The 23,933-nt window shown below is 48.3% G+C and overlaps 1 protein-coding gene across 2 annotated transcripts in view; it reads right to left on the bottom strand.

Annotated features, from left to right (window-relative positions):
* Positions 1–23,933, bottom strand: part of LOC137547375 (uncharacterized) — a 96,768-nt gene that overhangs the window by 6,037 nt on the left and 66,798 nt on the right. Inside the window, exons 1-2 of one of the 2 annotated variants that reach the window (XM_068270917.1) lie at positions 11,671–11,741; positions 1,303–1,638 (exon numbers count right to left, since the gene is read on the bottom strand). In XM_068270917.1, coding sequence (XP_068127018.1) covers positions 1,303–1,638; positions 11,671–11,707 — 373 coding nt within the window. In that variant the 5' untranslated portion in view covers positions 11,708–11,741. Of the gene's footprint in view, positions 1–1,302; positions 1,639–11,670; positions 11,742–23,933 lie in introns of those variants that run through there. The other variant, XM_068270918.1, reaches the window with a different exon arrangement.

Genomic DNA, 23,933 nt, shown 5'->3' with positions numbered 1-23,933 from the left:
GCCCCATCAGTCATGTGTCACCAGCACAGAGACATGGCATAGATTGCTAGCTCTTGTACCCACACTGATCATGTGATCTGCAGCCCCTCCCCCACATACACGCCCCATCAGTCATGTGTCACCAGCACAGAGACATGGCATAGATTGCTAGCTCTTGTACCCACACTGATCATGTGATCTGCAGCCCCTCCCCCACATACACTCCCCATCAGTCATGTGACACCACCACAGAGACATGGCATAGATTGCTAGCTCTTGTGCCCACACTGACCATGTGATCTGCAGCCCCTCCCCCACACACACTCCCCATCAGTCATGTGACACCAGCACAGAGACATGGCATAGATTGCTAGCTCTTGTACCCACACTGATCATGTGATCTGCAGCCCCTCCCCCACATACACGCCCCATCAGTCATGTGTCACCAGCACAGAGACATGGCATAGATTGCTAGCTCTTGTACCCACACTGATCATGTGATCTGCAGCCCCTCCCCCACATACACTCCCCATCAGTCATGTGACACCAGCACAGAGACATGGCATAGATTGCTAGCTCTTGTACCCACACTGATCATGTGATCTGCAGCCCCTCCCCATCAGTCATGTGACACCAGCACAGAGACATGGGATAGATTGCTAGCTCTTGTACCCACACTGGCCATGTGATCTGCAGCCCCTCCCCTACATACACTCCCCATCTGTCATGTGACACCAGCACAGAGACATGGGATAGATTGCTAGCTCTTGTACCCACACTGATCATGTGTTCTACAGCCCCTCCCCCACATACACTCCCCATCAGTCATGTGTCACCAGCACAGAGACATGGGAGAGATTGCTAGCTCTTGTACCCACACTGATCATGTGATCTGCAGCCCCTCCCCCACATACACTCCCCATCAGTCATGTGTCACCAGCACAGAGACATGGGAGAGATTGCTAGCTCTTGTACCCACACTGGCCATGTGATCTGCAGCCCCTCCCCCACATACACTCCCCATCTGTCATGTGACACCAGCACAGAGACATGGAATAGATTGCTAGCTCTTGTACCCACACTGACAATGTGATCTGCAGCCCCTCCCCCACACACACTCCCCATCAGTCATGTGACACCAGCACAGAGACATGGAATAGATTGCTAGCTCTTGTACCCACACTGACAATGTGATCTGCAGCCCCTCCCCCACATACAGTCAGCAGTGTTACTGGCCTCTATGACATGCGGTATAACGTCAGCTCTCCCCATAGAGTACAATGGAGATCAGAGGCAAGTGTGATGCAGGATATGGACTCTTACCCAGCACACGGATGCATGTAGATGACAGGACTTTATCTCCAGCACCCCGATCCCGGACCTCATACACACAGGAGTCTCCCCTCCCAGCCTGGGGGAGGGTCCAGCAGCCGCTGTCTGTGTCCAGGTGGAGTCTGGAGTGATAGCGTTCTGTGTAATTGGTGTGACAGATGAGCTGCAGCAGTCTCTCCCTCTCCTCCCTTCCTTCACATCTCCTGGAGAGCAGCAGGGTGGGGAAGTTTTTAGCGCAGGCCATACCACAGTCGGTGATGTCTGATCCATTCTTCACATATTCCGGCGCAGAAGATGCGGCCAAGATGCTCGCCAGATTCAAGATGCCTAAAAATTATTCAAAAAGTTTGAGAATTTTAATACAGGACAGCTCATTTTGTACACAGCACAATATTGCACAATGGCCAATCTCCCTCTCCCCCTTGCTTCTAAACTCCTTGATAGTCTGGTCCACAGACGTATCACCCAAAAACAAACAGACAAAAAAAAAAAAACTCTTAAATTTTGCAGCCCCGCAACACCCCTCCTGGATATTTACATCAAGATCAACAACACAACCATCTACCTTACCTTTCAGGCTCGCTGCCTGGATGTCGCCCTGGACTCTGCCCTTTCCTTCACCCCCACATCCAAAACGTCACCAGAGCCTGCAATTTCTCCCATCTATAAATCCCTGCACTGGATCCCTATCTGATCAGGATAAGTTTCAGTATTCTGTGCCTGGCCTACAAATCTGTGCACAAAACCTGCCCAACCTACATCTCAGTGCTTCTTCAGATATTTACCTGCCCGCCCCCTCCGGCCCTCCAATGACCATTTCCTGAGTGCCCCATGCATGTCTCACCCCCTTGCACGCCTGCAGGACTTTTCTAGAGCTGACCCACCCTATGGGACCAAAAGGTGCTAGTACCAATCCTAGCCAGGCAACAGTCCGTGTATGCGTGTATGAGGCTTAAAGAGGAACTCCAGTGAAAATCTAATAAAAAAGTGCTTCATTTTTACAATTATGTATAAATGATTTAGTCAATGTTTGCCCATTGTAATATCTTTTAAATTCCTGATTTACATTCTGACATTTATCACATAGTGACATTTTTACTGCTGGCAGGTGATGTAGCTGCTGCTTGCTTTTTTGGCAGTTGGAAACAGCTGTAAACAGCTATTTCCCACAATGCAGCAAGGCTCACAGACAGGAAACTGCCAGGTCCATGGTCTTGACAGTTTCTGTGGGAGGGGTTTCACCACAATATCAGCCATACAGCGCCCCCTGATGATCCGTTTGAGAAAAGGAATAGATTTCTCATGGGAAAGGGGGTATCAACTACTGATTGGGATGAAGTTCAATTCTTGGTCAAGGTTTCTCTATAAGCGGCTGGCCAATGTGACTATCTGAATGAGGCTAGTGACATCTATCTGCATTACAGCCTCAAGAAGACAAAAAAAAAAGTTATTTTGATATACAAAAGAATGCCTGAATGAAGAAGCTTATCATTTAGACAGGACACAGGACATTTATATCATGCTTTTCTCCTAGCTAACAAAGCGGCACAGCTACAGCCACTTGGGCTTGGTACTTAGGTAGTGTTGGAGAGTCTTGCCCAAGGTCTCCTACTGAATAGGTACCCTCTTACGGAGCAGGAAGAGCCAAGATTCAAACCCTGGTCTCCTGTGTCAGAGCTCTTAACCATTACACTATCCAGCCACTGCTAACAGATCAGAAGGTGGGATAAAAGCCCATATTTCTTACTACTCCAGGCTAAGCACTGATTTCAGCAGCACAAATACTGCTTTTAGTAATATTTTAAAGCATATTTCAAGCAAATGAAAAGCAGCATTCAAAATGATTTAGGCCCGGTTTACATCTGAAACCGCAAAGCGCTAGCATTTTGGGCGAGTGATTTTAATTTTTTAGAGCGAAAAAAAAAAAAAAATAATAATTGCTGGACACTTATCACAGCCAGTGCTTAACTAAGCACTGTACCCCCATCACTCCAAAATCATGGCAAAAATGCTACAGGTGACGCGTTTGCGATTGGCGCCAATTGAAAAAGGCCCGCAATCTACGCTAATCGTGGCAGTGAGAACCGCAGAGTGGGAAGACAGCAGCAAGATCGTCAGGAGCGGCGAGAACTCGTGGCGTCGGTGGATTGAAATCTACGCCCTGGCAGCCATAAAAACAGGGCGTAGATTTCAATCACTAAGGTCCTTAAGTAGTTAAAAGATCTGGCCATTCCTAGCCTACTCTACCTCCACAGCGACCAATCTATTTACAGACTAGCAAAAAGGTGCCAAGTGCAGCTCCCTGTCCCACAGGCAAGACCGCCGCACACTCACCACAATCACCAATCAAGTTTAAAAGGGCGGAAAAATATAAAAAAAACAGGCAGAGATGAAACACGGCTGGATCTAATATGCAACTATAAGCAGAGCTGCTTGAGTATTCTGCTCCGGTCCTATCCCATAGAGCCATATCCATACCTGCCATGCACTGATGAGGACCAAAAGTCAGAAACAGGCTGCCTGAATGTTTTGTTGATGTGGCCCTGTAAATGGTATTAGCTATAGGCTTGCTATACACCAGCGGCTGCCAATCGTGGGCGTTTCGCAATTAGCGGCAAGCGCGTTAACTGCACCATTTTGGTGGCGATTCAGGAGCGATCGGGATTAGCATATGTAAAAGCACAAACGCGTATTTGTCCAGTGATTTGAAAAATCACCCACGCAACACGGCAGCACTACCGTTTTGCAATTTTAAGTATTAATGGGCCCTGATAGAACATTTGTGCTTTCTGGTTACAGAGGATACTCAACAAACTACCTCTGCCTCGCTTGCTGCCTGTAATACACAGCGACCACCGCCAGGGGAGCAGCAAAACAGCCAGAAAAGGTCTCTGTGGCGTAACCTACCACTAGGGGCAGCAAAACAAACACCAGTGACGTCAGAGCAGAGCTCATGAATGAAGTTTTCTATACTTGGCTGGTTAGCATTAGGTACTGAGGGATGGGGGATGAGAGGCGGCAGAGTGGGGGGATCCGAGCATGATCGGGCCGCCTGCACACTACGCGGCTCTGCGGCTTGGAGGACGTATCAGCAGCATCAACTGATATATACTGCGCATGCGCGACAACACTACACCGACATTTGTGTCTAAGCAGCCTGTGACGTCACGGCCAGGAATCCGTGCACGAAACTGCTGTAGTAACAAGCCTGTGACGTCACGGCCGGGATGGGGGGCGCCAGGCTGCTGCATGACCCGGCCGGTCAGGCACCCCCTATGGTGGATACGGCCTGCAGCATGACCCGGTGTAGTGAAAATTTTTGCTACCTATCATATTTTGCAACTTGCCATAGAGGACAGTGTATGACTGTGTAGGCGTGGCTCCTCTCTGTTAACACGCCTGTAATTTTTTGCAACCACAGATCCCATTGAGCTAGAAGGAGGATTGTTCCCTCCAGGGGGGGTTATTAGTTGAGCAAGAGGGGGGATTGTTTCCTCGGGGGGTGGGGGGTTATTAGTTGAGGAAGAGGGGGGATTGTTCCCTCCAGGGGGGGTTATTAGTTGAGCAACAGGGGGGATTGATCCCTGGGGGGGGTTATTAGTTGAGCAAGAGGGGGGATTGTTCCCTCCAGGGGGGGTTATTAGTTGAGCAAGAGGGGAGGGTTCTGTGTGAGAATAGGGTTTGGTTGGGTTGCATTTTCTGATACAGATAGGTTAAAGTCAATGGCTAGGTTGCACTTTCTGATAGCTATACGTATAAATAAGTGCAACCGGTTGCAAAATCTGATAAAGTTGCAAAAAATTTCACCACACCGGCCAGGACATGAATGAGGCTCCCCCGCTACAGCCAGAGGGGGGCGCCGTGTATACATTACCTGCCGCCAGCACAGCTGCATATAGCCGCATCCTTCCTCTGCGTCCACCGAAGTTCAGCTGCGGCTTCCAGTCAGCAGTCACCCGGCACCACTGTACACCTTTCCTGTTTAACATGACAGAACCCCGCCCCAATACAACTCAGTGCTGCAGCCACAAGTGACACGCCCCAGCCACGCCCCTTCTGCAGCCTGCACGTGGAGATACAAACACGCCCACATACATAGGGCTCCAATCACAAAACCTCTCATCCATGACGTATCACCTTATTGCTAGAGATAACCTTTCAGCACATTTATGAGCAAAATAATCACTCAAAGCAAGTTGTTCCTGATTAGCTTCATTTCAAGATTACTTTTCTAACCTTAATTATATTATAGGTTTGCTCTTTGGGAGCTTAAAAATGTAACATAGATAACAGGTGAACGGGGGACGCAGAGCTTTGTGAATTATGCCTGAGGACCCAGCAGAGCTGCAATATACAGAAGTAGCTCTAGGCGCATGCGGCTCCTCTCAGCTCCCCGCACCTCTGCAGATGTCACATTACCACAGATGTTCACGTAAAAGCTGAATGATCACAAATTCCTTCTGTTGTAAGAAGGCAAACCACACTTAGCATCGTTTTTAGTAGTGATGCTTTCACAAGTGATTACCGTGATTTAAATGAGGTTTAATTGGCGCAGGTGCACACAGAGGCGTATGTAGAAGGATGCAGGCATGGCAAGTACTATGGGCGCCAATAACATCATGGGCGCCATGCCTGCACCCGTGTTGTGCTACTGAAGCCGCCTGGTGTGTGTCCCGATACCGGATACACACAGGCAAAGTTAAGCTGCTCGTTCTGTCCAGGGGAGAGAAGAGAGAGGAGGCGCCACTAGGGGGAGCTCCAGGCGAGAGTGAGTGCACTGAGCTCTGAAGACTCGTGCATTGCAGAATCCAGATGGGAACATGCTGAGGATTGAGGGGCCGGGTAGAGAGCCGGAGACTGGGGAGGCAGGTGACTGGTATGGGTCTGGGGTGGATCACTTCTCTCTTTCCCTGCCTGCACTCTTCCCCTCTTCCAGGATCACAGATCTGCCCTCACCTCGGCATCATCGTAGTGGAGAAGATGAGAAGAAGCACGCAGATCTGCAGGAGGGGGAGTGCAGTGAGGCATGGAAATGTATCAGTAGATTAGCCCTGCACAAGGGAGGAGAGAGCATTGTTTACTCTGTATGCAGCCCAGACTCTGCAGGCAGCGTCTGTTCAGCTGCAAAGTGATGCATGTGTAGTGCACTGGCTGGCTGCCCTGCAATCTGATCCCCCTGTCTGTTATTGCTGCGTCAGCTGCACTCTGACTCTCACAAGGGGACAAGAATGTGATGAGCAGTCACTGTGGGTTCAGCAGGCTCAGCCGGAGCAGTGCTTTTCAGCGCTGCTATATTTGGGCGCAGCCGGCGCCTCCATAGACTTCAATAGGAATCATTCCTATTGAAGCGCTCAGTGAGTAACATCGGCTCCGTCAGAAGACAGAGCCTAAGTTGCTTAAAAACATAATAATTCGGCCTCCAGCAATCGCTGGAAGCCGAATTATTTCATTCCCCGAACTATCCATGTCGGCCTGGAGGGGGAATAGTAATTAAATCGGCCCGGACTTGTGCAGAAGCAGGATCAGCTATATACCGCTGTATCCTGCGCCCAAGTCTACCGGCGCCGATTTCAAATGTACGCGGCTCAGCTGTCCTCAGAGGAGCTCACACTCTAATCCTGTCATAGTCTAATGTCCTACCATATTATTATTATTATGTATTTATATAGCACCGACATATCCTGCAGCACTGTACGGAGTACATAGTCATGTCACTGACTGTCCCCTGAGGAGCTCACACTCTAATCCTACCATAGTCATAGTCTAATGTCCTACCATATTATTATTATTATGTGTTTATATAGCACCGACATATCCTGCAGCACTGTACGGAGTACATAGTCATGTCGCTGACTGTCCTCAGAGGAGCTCACAATCTAATCCTACTGTGTACAGTGCTGCAAAAGATGTCAGTGCTATATAAATACATAATAATAATATGGTAGGACAGTAGACTATGAGTAGAGTACAAAGTCATGTCACTGACTGTCCACAGAGGAGCTCACAATTTAATCCTACCAAAGTCATAGTCTAATGTCCTACCATATTATTATGTATTTATATAGTCCTGGCATCTTCTGCAGCACTGTACAGAGTACATCGTCATGTCACTGACGGTCCTTAGAGGAGCTCACACTCTAATCCTACCATAGTCATAGTCTAATGTCCTACCATATTATTATTATTACTATTATTATTATGTATTTATATACCCCTGACATCTCCTGCAGCACTATATAGAGTACATAGTCATGTCACTGGCTGTCCTCAGAGGAGCTCCCAATCTAACCCTACCATAGTCATAGTCTAATGTCCTACCATATTATTATTATGTATATGTATAGCACTGATATCTCCTGCAGCACTGTACAGAGTACATAGTCATGTCACTGACTGTTCTCAGAAGGGCTCACAATCTAACCCTACCATAGTCATAGTGTAATGCACTTTACAGAGTACATAGCCATGCCACTGACTGTCCCCAGAGGAGCTCACAATCTAATCCTCCCATAGTCATAGTCTAATGTCCTACCATATTATTATGTATTTATATATCTTCTGCACACATTACGGAGTACATAGTCATGTCACTGACTGTCCTTTGAGGAGCTCACAATCTAATCCTAGTGTAATATCCTACTATATTATTGTTATATATTTATGTAGCGCTGCCGCTGACATGTTCTGCAGCACTTTACAGAGTACATACTCATGTCACATTAGTGTTAGGTGTTTAAAGGCGGGAAGGTTATTGTTAGAGTGCAGAGAACTTTGGCAATATGAAGCTTCCCAAAACATATGTAAATGAGAAAGGATGCCGTTTTTATAAAGGGACACTGTGACGGGGGGGGGGGGGGGGGGGGGCGCAATTTTAGTGTTTGCCATAGGCGCTATACTACCCAGATACGCCACTGCGTGCACGGCAGGAATACAAGGGGTTATTTACCCATAATTCAAGCCGTCCGCCCCCAAATCCCAAAGAGCTTGCACGCGTCCTAGTGGTCACGTTGAAAGTGTCACAATGGCGCACTTCCCCCTTCAAGCCGTGCAAGCTGTTTGGAACGCAGGACGGACAGCGAAATTATGGGTAATTAACCCCTTGTATCCCCACTGAGCACCTGCGCCAATTAAGCCTCATTTTAATCACGGCTAATCACTCGTCAAAGCATCACTACTTTTTAGTAGGAGGCCTTTTCAGTCCCCTATACTCTCCTTGCGGTTTGAGTCACCCCGAGCTGCTTGGTTACTGTGTTGTGAAGCAGAAATGGTGCAGACACCAGCCTTGGGGTCCCAATAGAGCAAATTATTCCCTATCCTGGGATCCTGCCCCTCCTCCTCCCCCACTAATCTGTGCAGAATGGGTGGAGCTAGTGTGCCTGAGAAGACCCACTACTCAGCCTGCCCTGCAGACCAGTAGGCGCACCCCGGTGTCATTGCACACTAGTGCAGTTGAGGTGGCCCATTGGTTGCAGAGTAATTGATATCTGAGCGGCGTCCGACAAGGTAAGTATAGTTCTGGGACTTAGGAGGATCTCGGCTGCACATGGGGAGATTGGAGGATGCAAGCGAGTTCTGGCTACCCAATACCTGGGGGCATCTATCTGGCTACCTATACTGGGAGAGGGGAAAATCTGCATCTGGTTACCAGATACCGGGGGAACCTCTGACCGCCTATAGAGGGGGTCCAGTGGCTACCTATATTGAGACGCATCTGGATGCCTAATACTGGGGGTCTACATATACAAGCGGCCCCCTACGAAACACATTGCCTAGTGCCTAATAAATATATGAATGTGTTATCATTGAGGTAAGCTTCCTCACTTTTTTTCTATTTTAGCTGTTTTTAACACAGTTTTAGCAATATTTAGGCACCTCTTTCTCTCTTGTGTTCACAAGTAGACCAGAGATCTTAAAAACTAAAGATTTGATCCTTACCCGGGGCTTCCTCCGCCCCATAAACACATCTGAGTCCCGCGCCGTCCTCCTGTGGTCTGCCGTTCAGCTGCGGTGAGCCCCGGTAACTGGTTCAGCTGCGTCAGTCCTGGTCTTCTGTGCATGTGCGCAGTATCAAATCTTTCATTTTTAGGATCACCTTATCCAGCTAAAATTATAGATACCACAGATCCTCCTGTAAGGGAAAGTTATAATTACCCACGGCGTCTTCTCCTTCGAAGTCCTGTATCAGCAAATGTTTTTGCGTTTCACCCAGGGTAGGCATGGATTTGTGTAAACATGAAGGGGGGGGGGGGAGGGTGCATGATTTGTAGTTACGTCCTTGCTTACACTGTACATACTGGAGGCAGCAGAGATCAGCACACACTGCAGCTAGTTTACCATCAGTACAGGCACAAAGTAATAGCTTATACTGTACATACTGGAGGTAGCAGAGATCAGCACACACTGCAGCTAGGTTACTATCAGTACAGGCACAGAGTAACAGCTTATACTGTACATACTGGAGGTAGCAGAGATCAGCACACACTGCAGCTAGTTTACTATCAGTATAGACACAGAGTAACAGCGTATACAGCACATACTGGAGGTAGCAGAGATCAGCACACACTGCAGCTAGTTTACTATCAGTACAGGCACCGAGTAAAAGCTTGTACAATAGAACCTCGATATAGTAAACCTCTGGATATAGTAAACTCAGTCCTCAGGTCCCAGCAAATGCTTTTGTATAAATATACAATGTTTGCCATATTCTTATATAGTAAACTTCTGATATAGTAAACTACTTTTCCTGGTGCCTTGGAGTTTACTATGAAGGGATTATATTGTACTGTACATACTAGAGGTAACAGAAATCAGCACAAGCTGTAGCTAGTTTACTATCAGTACAGGCATAGAGTAACAGCTTATACTGTACATACTGGAGGTGGCAGAGATCTGTGCACACTGCAGCTAGTTTACTGTCAGTACAGGCACAGTGTAACAGCTTATACTGTACATACTGGCAGTAGCAGAGATCAGCACATGCTGCAGCTAGTTTACTCTCAGTACAGGGAAAGCGTAGCAGCTTATACTGTACATACTAGAGGTAGCAGAGATCAGCACACACTGCAGCTAGTTTACTGTCAGTACAGGCACAGAGTAACAGTGTATACTGCATATACTGGAGGTAGCAGAGATCAGCACACACTGCAGCTAGTTTACTATCAGTACAGTCACAGAGTAACAGCTTGTACAATAGAACCTCGATATAGTAAACCTATGAATATAGTAAACTCAATCCTCAGGTCCCAGCAAATGCTTCTGTATAAATATACAATGTTTGCCAAATACCTATATAGTAAACTTCTGATATAGTAAACTACTTTTCCTGGTGCCTTGGAGTTTACTATGAAGGGATTATATTGTACTGTACATACTAGAGGTAGCAGAAATCAGCACAAGCTGTAGCTAGTTTACTATAAGGACAGGCACAGAGTAACAGCTTACACTGTACATACTGGAGGTAACAGAGATCAGCACACGCTGCAGCTAGTTTACTGTCAGTACAGGCACAGAGTAACAGCTTATACTGCACATACTGGAGGTAGCAGAGATCAGCACACAATGCAGCTAGTTTACGGTCAGTACAGGCACAGAGTAACAGCTTATACTGTACATACTGGAGGTAGCAGAGATCAGCACACGCTGCAGCTAGTTTACTAATCAGTCCAGGCACAGAATGGTACATATTGGAGGTAGGTAGCAGAGATCAGCACACGCTACAGCTAGATTTCTATCAGAACAAGAACAGAGTAACAGCTTGTATTATACATACTGTAGGTAGCAGAGATCAGCACACACTACAGCTAGACTACTATCACTACAGACACAGAGTGGTGGTTTATACTGTACATACTGGGGGCAGCAGAGATCAGCACACACTGCAGCTAGTTTACTATCAGTACTGGCACAGACTAACAGCTTATACTGGAGGCAGTGGAGATCAGCACACACTGAATCTACTTTACTATACTGTTAATACATGCAGTGTTTACTGTATGTAATGGAGTTAACTTTCCAAAGCTGTAAAGAACTTATTTTAAGACACTACAAGCATAGGCATTTTACATAAGACCGAATGCTACCAAATAGTATATATTTTACTTTGTGGATTGTGTGGTGGGTTATAATTAAATAATCTTAGATAATTGTATTGCTGTGTGATAAGTCGGTTTCTCATCTCTCTAGCAGAACGCAGAGCTGGCTGCGGAGCTGCATGTTCCATATCCTGACACCCGGCAGCTGTAGGAAGGGGATGAATACTCTGTTATCATCAACTAGTTATGCTGAGTGCTGCTCTGTGTAAGTTGTGTAAAAAACAATGACTAGTTATTATCTGTTAGATAAAAATGATGCATCTCCCACCTGTAAGCAGCAGCAGTAGCGGAGTCCGGGCAGTCATGACGTCACCTCTGTGTCTTCTCTAGTTATTATGAGAGTCTGACCATGAGCTCCCTGAGGCTGGAACATAATATATGCTCTGCTCTGACACGCCCACACAGGAGCTTTCACAGTATGGTAATAAGCTCCTGTGTGGGCGTGTCAGAGCAACAGGCTGAGATGTCCCTCCAATCACAGCTCAGTATATCACAGCTCAGTATATCAGTTTCCTGTAGCCAATGGCGGAGCTGTGTGATGATTCCTGCCTGTGCTGATTGTGTTGCTCGAGAACTGCCTTTCACATTGAATAATAAACACGCATACTGCAGTGCACAGTGGAATTACCCTCAGCCAGCACAGACGCATAGGGATTACCCACAGCCAGGACAGGAGCACGGGTGTTACCCTCAGGCAGCACAGACACATGGGTGTTACCCTCAGGCAGCACAGACACATGGGTGTTACCCTCAGGCAGCACAGACACATGGGTGTTACCCTCAGGCAGCACAGACACATGGGCGTTACCCTCAGGCAGCACAGACACAGGGGCGTTACCCTCAGGCAGCACAGACACAGGGGTGTTACCCTCAGGCAGCACAGACACATGGGTGTTACCCTCAGGCAGCACAGACACATGGGTGTTACCCTCAGGCAGCACAGACACATGGGCGTTACCCTCAGGCAGCACAGACACAGGGGCGTTACCCTCAGGCAGCACAGACACATGGGTGTTACCCTCAGGCAGCACAGACACATGGGCGTTACCCTCAGGCAGCACAGACACAGGGGCGTTACCCTCAGGCAGCACAGACACATGGGTGTTACCCTCAGGCAGCACAGACACATGGGTGTTACCCTCAGGCAGCACAGACACATGGGTGTTACCCTCAGGCAGCACAGACACATGGGTGTTACTCTCAGGCAGCACAGACACAGGGGCGTTACCCTCAGGCAGCACAGACACATGGGTGTTACCCTCAGGCAGCACAGACACATGGGCGTTACCCTCAGGCAGCACAGACACACGGGTGTTACCCTCAGGCAGCACAGACACAGGGGTGTTACCCTCAGGCAGCACAGACACATGGGTGTTACCCTCAGGCAGCACAGACACATGGGCGTTACCCTCAGGCAGCACAGGAGCACGGGTGTTACCCTCAGGCAGCACAGACACAGGGGTGTTACCCTCAGGCAGCACAGACACATGGGTGTTACCCTCAGGCAGCACAGACACATGGGCGTTACCCTCAGGCAGCACAGACACAGGGGTGTTACCCTCAGGCAGCACAGACACATGGGTGTTACCCTCAGGCAGCACAGGAGCACGGGTGTTACCCTCAGGCAGCACAGACACAGGGGTGTTACCCTCAGGCAGCACAGACACATGGGCGTTACCCTCAGGCAGCACAGACACATGGGCGTTACCCTCAGGCAGCACAGACACAGGGGTGTTACCCTCAGGCAGCACAGACACAGGGGCGTTACCCTCAGGCAGCACAGACACATGGGCGTTACCCTCAGGCAGCACAGACACAGGGGCGTTACCCTCAGGCAGCACAGACACATGGGCGTTACCCTCAGGCAGCACAGACACATGGGTGTTACCCTCAGGCAGCACAGACACAGGGGTGTTACCCTCAGCAGCACAGACACATGGGTGTTACCCTCAGCAGCACAGACACATGGGTGTTACCCTCAGCAGCACAGACACATGGGTGTGACCCTCAGGCAGCACAGACACATGGGCGTTACCCTCAGGCAGCACAGGAGCACGGGTGTTACCCTCAGGCAGCACAGACACAGGGGTGTTACCCTCAGGCAGCACAGACACATGGGTGTTACCCTCAGGCAGCACAGACACATGGGCGTTACCCTCAGGCAGCACAGACACAGGGGTGTTACCCTCAGGCAGCACAGACACATGGGTGTTACCCTCAGGCAGCACAGGAGCACGGGTGTTACCCTCAGGCAGCACAGACACAGGGGTGTTACCCTCAGGCAGCACAGACACATGGGTGTTACCCTCAGCAGCACAGACACATGGGTGTTACCCTCAGGCAGCACAGACACATGGGCGTTACCCTCAGGCAGCACAGGAGCACGGGTGTTACCCTCAGGCAGCACAGACACAGGGGTGTTACCCTCAGGCAGCACAGACACATGGGTGTTACCCTCAGGCAGCACAGACACATGGGCGTTACCCTCAGGCAGCACAGACACAGGGGTGTTACCCTCAGGCAGCACAGACACATGGGTGTTACCCTCAGGCAGCACAGGAGCACGGGTGTTACCCTCAGGCAGCACAGACACAGGGGTGTTACCCTCAGGCAGCACAGACACATGGGCGTTACCCTCAGGCAGCACAGACACATGGGCGTTACCCTCAGGCAGCACAGACACAGGGGTGTTACCCTCAGGCAGCACAGACACAGGGGCGTTACCCTCAGGCAGCACAGACACATGGGCGTTACCCTCAGGCAGCACAGACACAGGGGCGTTACCCTCAGGCAGCACAGACACATGGGCGTTACCCTCAGGCAGCACAGACACATGGGTGTTACCCTCAGGCAGCACAGACACAGGGGTGTTACCCTCAGCAGCACAGACACATGGGTGTTACCCTCAGCAGCACAGACACATGGGTGTTACCCTCAGCAGCACAGACACATGGGTGTGACCCTCAGGCAGCACAGACACATGGGTGTTACCCTCAGGCAGCACAGACACATGGGTGTTACCCTCAGGCAGCACAGACACATGGGTGTTACCCTCAGGCAGCACAGACACAGGGGTGTTACCCTCAGCAGCACAGACACATGGGTGTTACCCTCAGCAGCACAGACACATGGGTGTTACCCTCAGGCAGCACAGGGGCACGGGTGTTACCCTCAGCCAGGACAGGAGCACGGGTGTTACCCTCAGGCAGCACAGACACATGGGTGTTACCCTCAGCAGCACAGACACATGGGTGTTACCCTCAGCAGCACAGACACAGGGGTGTTACCCTCAGGCAGCACAGACACAGGGGTGTTACCCTCAGCAGCACAGACACAGGGGCGTTACCCTCAGGCAGCACAGACACAGGGGCGTTACCCTCAGGCAGCACAGACACAGGGGTGTTACCCTCAGGCAGCACAGGAGCACGGGTGTTACCCTCAGGCAGCACAGACACATGGGTGTTACCCTCAGGCAGCACAGGAGCACGGGTGTTACCCTCAGGCAGCACAGACACATGGGTGTTACCCTCAGCAGCACAGACACAGGGGTGTTACCCTCAGGCAGCACAGACACATGGGCGTTACCCTCAGGCAGCACAGACACATGGGCGTTACCCTCAGGCAGCACAGACACATGGGTGTTACCCTCAGGCAGCACAGACACATGGGCGTTACCCTCAGCAGCACAGACACAGGGGTGTTACCCTCAGCAGCACAGACACATGGGTGTTACCCTCAGCAGCACAGACACATGGGTGTTACCCTCAGGCAGCACAGGGGCACGGGTGTTACCCTCAGCCAGGACAGGAGCACGGGTGTTACCCTCAGGCAGCACAGACACATGGGTGTTACCCTCAGGCAGCACAGGGGCACGGGTGTTACCCTCAGGCAGCACAGACACAGGGGTGTTACCCTCAGGCAGCACAGACACAGGGGTGTTACCCTCAGGCAGCACAGACACAGGGGTGTTACCCTCAGGCAGCACAGACACATGGGTGTTACCCTCAGGCAGCACAGACACATGGGTGTTACCCTCAGGCAGCACAGACACATGGGTGTGACCCTCAGGCAGCACAGACACATGGGTGTTACCCTCAGGCAGCACAGACACATGGGTGTGACCCTCAGGCAGCACAGACACAGGGGTGTTACCCTCAGGCAGCACAGACACATGGGTGTTACCCTCAGGCAGCACAGGAGCACGGGTGTTACCCTCAGGCAGCACAGACACAGGGGTGTTACCCTCAGGCAGCACAGACACATGGGTGTGACCCTCAGGCAGCACAGACACATGGGTGTTACCCTCAGGCAGCACAGACACATGGGTGTTACCCTCTCAGCCAGTACAGCTGCAGCAATCTTCTGAACTGTAGCAAGCCAAGTGGTGATCGCTATGCAGCATTGTGGGACAGACATCACACGCTGTATTCAGAATGGCTCAGAATGATTGCCTCTTCCGAGGATCATCTAACATAGGGGTCAGGAACCTTTTTGTCTGAGATAGCCATAAACGCCACATATTTTAAAATGTAATTCCCTCAGAGCCATACAGTATGTTTCAAATTAAATACAAGTACAATTGGAGTGGCTGTTAGTTTTGGAGGGAGAGTGAGTACGTGCGCTGCCACACTAATTTGCGCTTCTTGAGCCGTGTAGCTTAGTGAATCAACCCCTACTGATTTGTCTGTGAGCCAGATGCAGCCATCAAAAGAGCCACATCTGGCTCCCGAACCATAGGTTCCCTACCCCTGGTCTAATGTGTGCAGTTGAGACTTTCCTTGCAGCACCGGAGTCCTGGGGTCACACATGGCTCTACCTGCATGCAGATTACAATCAACAGGACCCCGGACAGCGACACAAATTTGGGGTCAGAACCATAAATGCACTATTATTCTTTGCACCTCTGGGACACAGTGTTTCACACTGACTATATTATTAGTTTGTGCTGTATCCGGATGCAGCATTTGATAAAGCTCTTGTTAGGGGTTAGTTCCCTCTGTACATGAAATAAGGGCACCTGGAAAAAAAGGGCGCGGAGATCGCCACTACTAAAGTATTGCTTTGGTTAGCGATATTGTACTGGTGAATTTATATAGTAAAATATCAGTAATATTTACCCCCCGGTGGTGCCTAGCCCTGAATCCCTCTCCTAAAGTTACTCCCCCTTCTGCAAAGCCGTGATATGCAGCTATGAAGGTGCCCAATTAGCAGCAAGACGGACCGTTTGTTGCGGAGAGGCTTTGCGTGGAAAAATGGCTTAACCAGGGGCGTAGCAATAGGGGGTGCAGAGGTAGCGACCGCATCGGGGCCCTTGGGCCAGAGGGGCCCCGAAGGGCCCTCCCTCAACTGCAGTATTAGCTCTCTATTGGTTCTGTGCTCATAATAATCACTTATATAGATGATTTGAATAGTGGTAATCATTAACAAACTGCTTCCCATCCCCTTCTTGCACCTCTGACACTGTGGTTGTCCTTGGCAGGTTTTGGTGCCCCGTATCAATTGTTATGTATAGAGCGCTTGGGGGGCCCCATTGTAAAACTTGCATCGGGGCCCACAGCTCCATAGCTACGCCACTGGGCTTAACTACATGGCTAACTACAGTGCAGCCGCTCGCCTGCCATGCAATGCTGCAATGTAGTTATGCACAAAGCCTCTCTGCAACAAATGGCTCCTCTTGCCTCTAATCGGGCGCATTCGGTGGCTCAATTTTAACTCCATATCTGCATATAGCGGCTTTGCGGAACCTCCAATTTGCGATAAAGAAGGGAAAAGTGGGCGCCCTGAAGCGCCCACTACCATGCTGCTGAAAGCGGCTTTTATCATAGGAGCCTATGGCATTGTTGTTTTTTTCCATAAGGGATGCTGCGTCTCTTTTTTCCTTCTTCGGAGGGAGTTGATAAAAGGAGCAGAAGTTTTCACCATGAAAAGGCACAGAATCCATTAAGAGCAGTAAAAGGACAGTTATGGGAGAAAATGGTGATTTATCAGCAATAAGAGTTGCATTAAGCTAGCCATACACGGGTCAATTGCAGCCTAATATAAAAAGCCAATCAGACATTGATCAGATTTTGATTGGCTTTGATTGACTGTTTGATTGCTGCACCACACAAAGCAGCTGAAATCTATCCAGCACTGATCACACCGTTGGTCTTCTGCTGCTCCATGCAGGGCAACACTATCCGGCTTTCACTCTCTCACCGCTTCCCCCCGCCCACCCACATAAACATTCCCAACCTATCTGATCACACTTCCTATCAAACATCGAAAAAAAAAAAATCGCTCAATCGTGATTCAGTGGGGTATGTTAAAGCGGACCTGAACTCAAAACTTCCTCTCTGCTCTAAAATATACGCAACAGCATAATAACCTTTCTTTGTTACAGCTGATAAAAATCCTGAAATAAATTTGCATTGTGTCTACTTCCTGCTTTCATGGAAGCAGACATAGGGTTAACATCCTGTGCTTTCAAATTAGCTTATCTGCCGTGGCAGTCAGCTGACACAGGGGAGATATCAAATTACATCTTGTGATTTGACACAGATAATGGGGAATTAGACAGGCTAAATTCTCTAAATACACACAGGGTGCATTACTCTCTGTTTTCCTTCTGTCCTATGCAAGAGTTCAGGTCCACTTTAACCCTTTCTGTACTGCTGGTATTGCAAAATGAGGCTAACCGATGAATCGCTGCACAGACTCGATGTTCCCCTATCGCCCCAGGCTCCTCTCTCTGCCGTTACTATGACGGTGGAGCTGTGTGCACTGGTCAGGAGCTGATTTTATTGGCTCCTGACCTTGTCATCAGTGTAAGCCAATGGGATTGGCTTGCAGTGATCACAGGGTCGGGAGCCAATTAAATCGTCTCCTGACCGGCGCACAGAGCTCCACCGTCATACTGACTGTAGGGTGATTGGGCTGCGGTAGGAGTGGCGGGACCGAAAAAAACGCTGTTGATGTCTGCGTCCAGTCAGAGCCCTCTCCAGCATTTGAACCCCAGTCACCCAATGACCAACTGTAACCGGTTTGAGGCATCTGCTATTAACAGTGTAAAAATGGCAGCAATTTAAATATTTCCCTTGCGAATCAATAGGTGAATTTTGATTGGCTATTATAGGCTCCACCCACTCCCCTGAATATTAATCTCAGTCACCCAGTGACCATTTGGGCAAAGTTTGAGAACCCTGCCATAAACAGTGTAAGAATGGCTGCAGTTTATATTTTTTGAGCTATAAGTTTGTGAGCTTTGGGGTCCTTGGCATCAATAATTTGTATTTTCCCAGTGAGATGAAAAAAATCTGATTGGCAGTTTGTGGCTCCGCCCCTTTTCTGAATTTGAACTCCAGTGACCCAATGACCAACTGCACCAGACTTGAGGCTTGTGCCATTAACCACCCTGGCGTTCTGATTAAATCGCCAGGGTGGCTGCGGGAGGTTTTTTTTTAAATAAAAAAAAAACTATTTCATGCAGCCAACTGAAAGTTGGCTGCATGAAAGCCCACTAGAGGGCGCTCCGGAGGCGTTCTTCCGATCGCAATGAGCGGCCTTCCTTGTTTTGCTTACATCGTCGCCATAGCGACGAGCGGAGTGACGTCATCGACGTCAGCCGACGTCCTGACGTCAGCCGCCTCCGATCCAGCCCTTAGCGCTGGCCGGAACTTTTTGTTCCGGCTACGCTGGGCTCAGGCGGCTGGGGGGACCCTCTTTCGCCGCTGCTCGCAGCGGATCGCCGCAGAGCGGCGGCGATCAGGCAGCACACGCGGCTGGCAAAGTGCCGGCTGCGTGTGCTGCTTTTTATTTCATTAAAATTGGCCCAGCAGGGCCTGAGCGGCAGCCTCTGGCGGTGTTGGACGAGCTGAGCTCGTCCAGACCGCTCAGCTGGTTAACAGTGCAACAATCGGAGCAATTTTAATATTCCCCTTCAAAAAATCAACAGGTGAATTTTGATTGGGGCTTTTTTAGGCTCCACCCACTTTCCTGAATATTAATCCCAGTCACCTAGTAACCAACTGTGCAAAGTTTGAGAACCCTGCCATTAACAGTGAAGAAGGGCTGCAGTTTATATTTTCCCAGGGAAATCTGTTTTTGACTCCACTCACTTTTTGTAACCTTGACACACAGTCGCTCAATGACCAAGTTTGTGAGCTTTTGGGTTCCTGGCATCAAAATTGTGTGAATGGAAGCAGTTTATCCAGCAAAGAAATCTGATTGGCTGTTTGTGGTTCTGCCCCTTTAGTGAATTTGAACCCCAGTCACTTAATGACCGACTGTAGTAGGTTTGAGGCCTCTACCATTAACAGTATAAGAATGGCAGCAGTTTCAATATTCCCCTTGAAATAGGTGAATTTTGATTGGCTTTTGTAAGCCCCACCCACTTTTCTGAATATTAATTACAGTCACCCAGTGATCAACTGTGTCAAGTTTTGAGAACCCTGCCATTAACAACATAAGAATGGCTGCAGTTTATATTTTCCCATATAAAAAGTTAGTTGTTTTTGGCTCCGCCCACTATTTCTAACCTTGCCATACAGTCACTCAATGACGAAGTTTATGAGTCTTTGGCATCAATAAGTTGCATTTTCCCATTGAAATTAAACAAATCTGATTAGCTGTTTGTGGCCCATTCCCTTTTCAGAATGTAAACCCCAGTCTCCCAGTGACTGACTGTACCAGATTTGAAGCCTCTGCCATTAAGAGTGTAAGAATGGCAACAATGTAAATATTCCCCTTAAAAATCAAAAGGTGAATTTTGATTGGCTGTTGTAGGCTCCAACCACTTTCCTGAATATTAATCCCAGTCATCCAGTGACCAACTATGTCAAGTTTGAGAACCCTGCCAAAAACAGAATGGCTGAAATCAATCTAACAAATCTGATTAAGGGCTGGTGCACACCGAGCGGGTTTTTTGGCGTTTTCGGATACGCTTGGTCAATGTATCTCAGTGGGGTGGTTCACACCAGAGCGGGAGGCGTTTTGCTGAAACGCATACTCCCGGGGTGAGGCATTTTTTGGATTGCGGAGGCGTTTCTGCCTCCAATGTAAAGTATAGGAAAATCGCAAACCGCTCTGAAAAACGGCAGTTCAGAGCAGTTTTGCAGGCGTTTTTGTTACAGAAGCTGTTCAGTAACAGCTTTACTGTAACAATATATGAAATCTACTACACCAAAAACGCTTCTCAAAACCGCAAAATGCTAGGTGAAACGCTACAGAAAAATAAAAAAAAAAGTTTAAAAATCTGCTAGCAATTTGCGGATCTGCTAGCGGGTTTTGGTGTGCACCGGGCCTAACTGTTTGTGGCTCCATCCCCTTTAGTGAATTTGGACCCCAGTCATCCAGTGACTGACTTTATCAGGTTTAAGGCCCCTGCCATTAACAGTGTAAGAATGGTAGCAGTGTAAATATTCCCCTTAAAAATCAATAGGTGAATTTTGATTGGCTGTTGTAAGCTCCACCCACATCTCTGAATATTAATCCCAGTCAGCCAGTGGCCAATTGTGTCAAGTATGGGAACCCTGCCATTAACAGTGTAAGAATGGTTGCAGTTTATATTTTCTCATGTAAAAAAAAAATGTGGTTTTTGGCTCCACCCACTATTTCTAACCTTGACATACAGTCACTCAATGAGCAAGTTTATGAGCTTTGGGGTCCTTGGCTTCAATAAGTTGCATTTTCCCATTGAAATTAAATCTGATTGGCTGTTTGTAGCTCCGCCCCTTTCTGAATTTGAACCCCAGTCACCCAGTGACCAACTGTACCAGGTTTGAAGCATCTGCTATTAACAGTGTAACAATGGCAGCAATTTAAATATTCCGCTTGAAAATCAACTGGTCAATTTTGACTGGCTGTTGTAGGCTCCACCCATTTTCCTGAATATTCATCCCAGTCACCCAGTGACCAACTGTGCCAAGTTTGAGAACCCTGCCATTAACAGAGTAAGCATGGCTGCAGTTTATATTTTCCCAGTAAAATTTGTTTTTGGCTCCGCCCACTTTTTGTAACCTAGACACACAGTCACTCAATGACCAAGTTTGTGAGCTTTCAGTTTCCTGACATCAAAAATGTCTAAATGGAAGCAGTTTATCCACCAAGGAAATCGGATTGGCTGTTTATGGCTCTGGCCCTTTTGTGAACTGGGACCCCAGTCACCCAATGACCGACTGTAGCAAGTTTGAACCCTCTGCCATTAACAGTGTAAGAATGGCAGCAGTTTATTGTTCCCCTTGAAAATCAATAGGTGGATTTTGATTGACTGTTGTAGGCTCCACCCACTTTCCTGAATCTTAATCGCATTCACCCAGTGACCAAGTGTGCCAAGTTTGAGAACCCTGCGATTAACAGTGTAAGAATGGCTGCAGTTTACAGTTTCCCGTTTAAAATGAATGGCTGAAATTCGATTGGCTGTTTTATGCTCCGCCCACTTTTCCTGGATTTGTAACCTTAGTCACTGTGCCAAGTGTGGGGACTCTGGCTTGATTACTGTGAGAATGGCAGCCTTTTACATTATTTCTACTGACTTTAATGGGTGAAATCTGATTTGTTGTTTGTAGCTCCGCCCAGATGTGCAGGGGGGACGCGAGACCCCCAGAACATATCATCCCAGGTAGTAAGGGATCTGTGTACCAAGTTTCGTTCAAATCGGTCAAGGCGTTTGAGTGATCGCGGCACATACATACATATACACACATACATACATACATACATACTAGGCCTGAACGATTTTGGGAAAAGATTGAATTGCACGATTTCTGTTAAAAATTGCGATTTTGATTCAATTCACGATTTTCTTCAATGTGCCTCATCCAGATCTCCTCTGTGCAAAGGAGGCTGGGGGTGGAGCTGTGATTAATCCTAAGCCTAAAGGCTTCATAACTGGCCAAACTGTTGACTGACAGGGACAGTATAAAAAAACTGAGAAAACCTGGTGCTATGATCATTGAGTAGTTATAGTTTAAACCTCATATAAACACAATTTTTACTGTCATACGCCAGAGGTAATGCGTAATAAGGTATTGAACAGTAGTACCACACCTAATATGTCTGCCGTCCGCCCAGCTGATGGTGTGCTAGACCAGGAATGTCAAACTCAAATAGACAGGGGGCCAAAATTGAAAAAATGCGACCAAGTCAAGGGCCAACGAGGACCGGAGGGGGGATGGGGGGTTATTTCACCTGTCCCATTTTTCTCCATGCGGCACATATTATTGGGGGGGGGGGGGAGGAATATGAGTCAAGTCAAAGCAGTAGTGGGGACAGTTAATGTTAGGTGTGGGGTAGGTAGGGTGAAGTTAAGCCATGGGGTGGGGGTGGGGGTGGGGGTGGGATTTGCGCTGATACACTTACGCACACACTTATTTCTCCATCTCGCAGCACTCACTGACACACAGATCCTGCAGCACACACTAATGTGCACAATCACACTTCGAGCACTTCACCTGCAGCACACACTTATTTGCACACATACACACCAATATGCACATACACACACTTCTCCTGCAGCACACACTAAGGCCCCATACACACATCAGACCATAGTCTTTTGAAAATGAAAGATCACAGACCAATCTTACCACCCTTCATGTAGTATGAGAGCCATACTCTACACAGTCTATTCTATGGAGCTGCACTCCCCATCAGACAGACATCTTACCCCCTTCCATGTAGTATGAGAGCCATACCTACACAGTCTATTCTATGGAGCTGCACTCCCCATCAGACAGAAATCTTACCCCCTTCCATGTAGTATGAGAGCCACACCTACACAGTCTATTCTATTGAGCTGAACTCCCCATCAGATAGAAATCTTTGCAAGATGCTGCACACACAGATGCTGTACAGACACAAAAGATCAGTATCTGCAAAAGATCTGTTCCTGCCAAAGATCCATTCCTGCAAATTGCAATGATAGTCTATGAGATCTGCAGATCATCATACACACATGATTTAACTGACATTCATCTGCACATTAGATCCACCAGGATGGATTTTCAGATCTGCAGATGATTGCTTGATCTGCAGATGAATGTCAGTTAAATCATGTGTGTATGATGATCTGCAGATCTCATAGACTATCATTGCAATTTGCAGGAATGGATTTTTGGCAGGAACAGATCTTTTGCAGATACTGATCTTTTGTGTCTGTGCAGCATCTTGCAAAGATTTTTTTCTGATGGGGAGTTCAGCTCCATAGAAAAGACTGTGTGGAGTATGGCTCTCATACTACATGAAGGGTGGTAAGATTGGTCTGTGATCTTTCATTTTCCAAAGACTATAGTCTGATGTGTGTATGTGGCCTTACATACACACCAATATGCACAAACACACACTTCTCCTGCAGCACACACTTACATACACACCAATATGCACAAACACACACTTCTCCTGCAGCACACACTTACATGCACACATACACACCAATATGCACATACACACACTTCTCCTGCAGCACACACTTACATGCACACATACACACCAATATGCACATACACACACTTCTCCTGCAGCACACACTTACATGCACACATACACACCAATATG

Source organism: Hyperolius riggenbachi, chromosome 2 (assembly GCF_040937935.1).
Source record: "Hyperolius riggenbachi isolate aHypRig1 chromosome 2, aHypRig1.pri, whole genome shotgun sequence".
NCBI lineage: Eukaryota > Metazoa > Chordata > Amphibia > Anura > Hyperoliidae > Hyperolius > Hyperolius riggenbachi.
The sequence above is the reverse complement of the archived record's forward strand: the minus strand, read 5'-3'. Positions and strand labels throughout refer to the sequence as shown.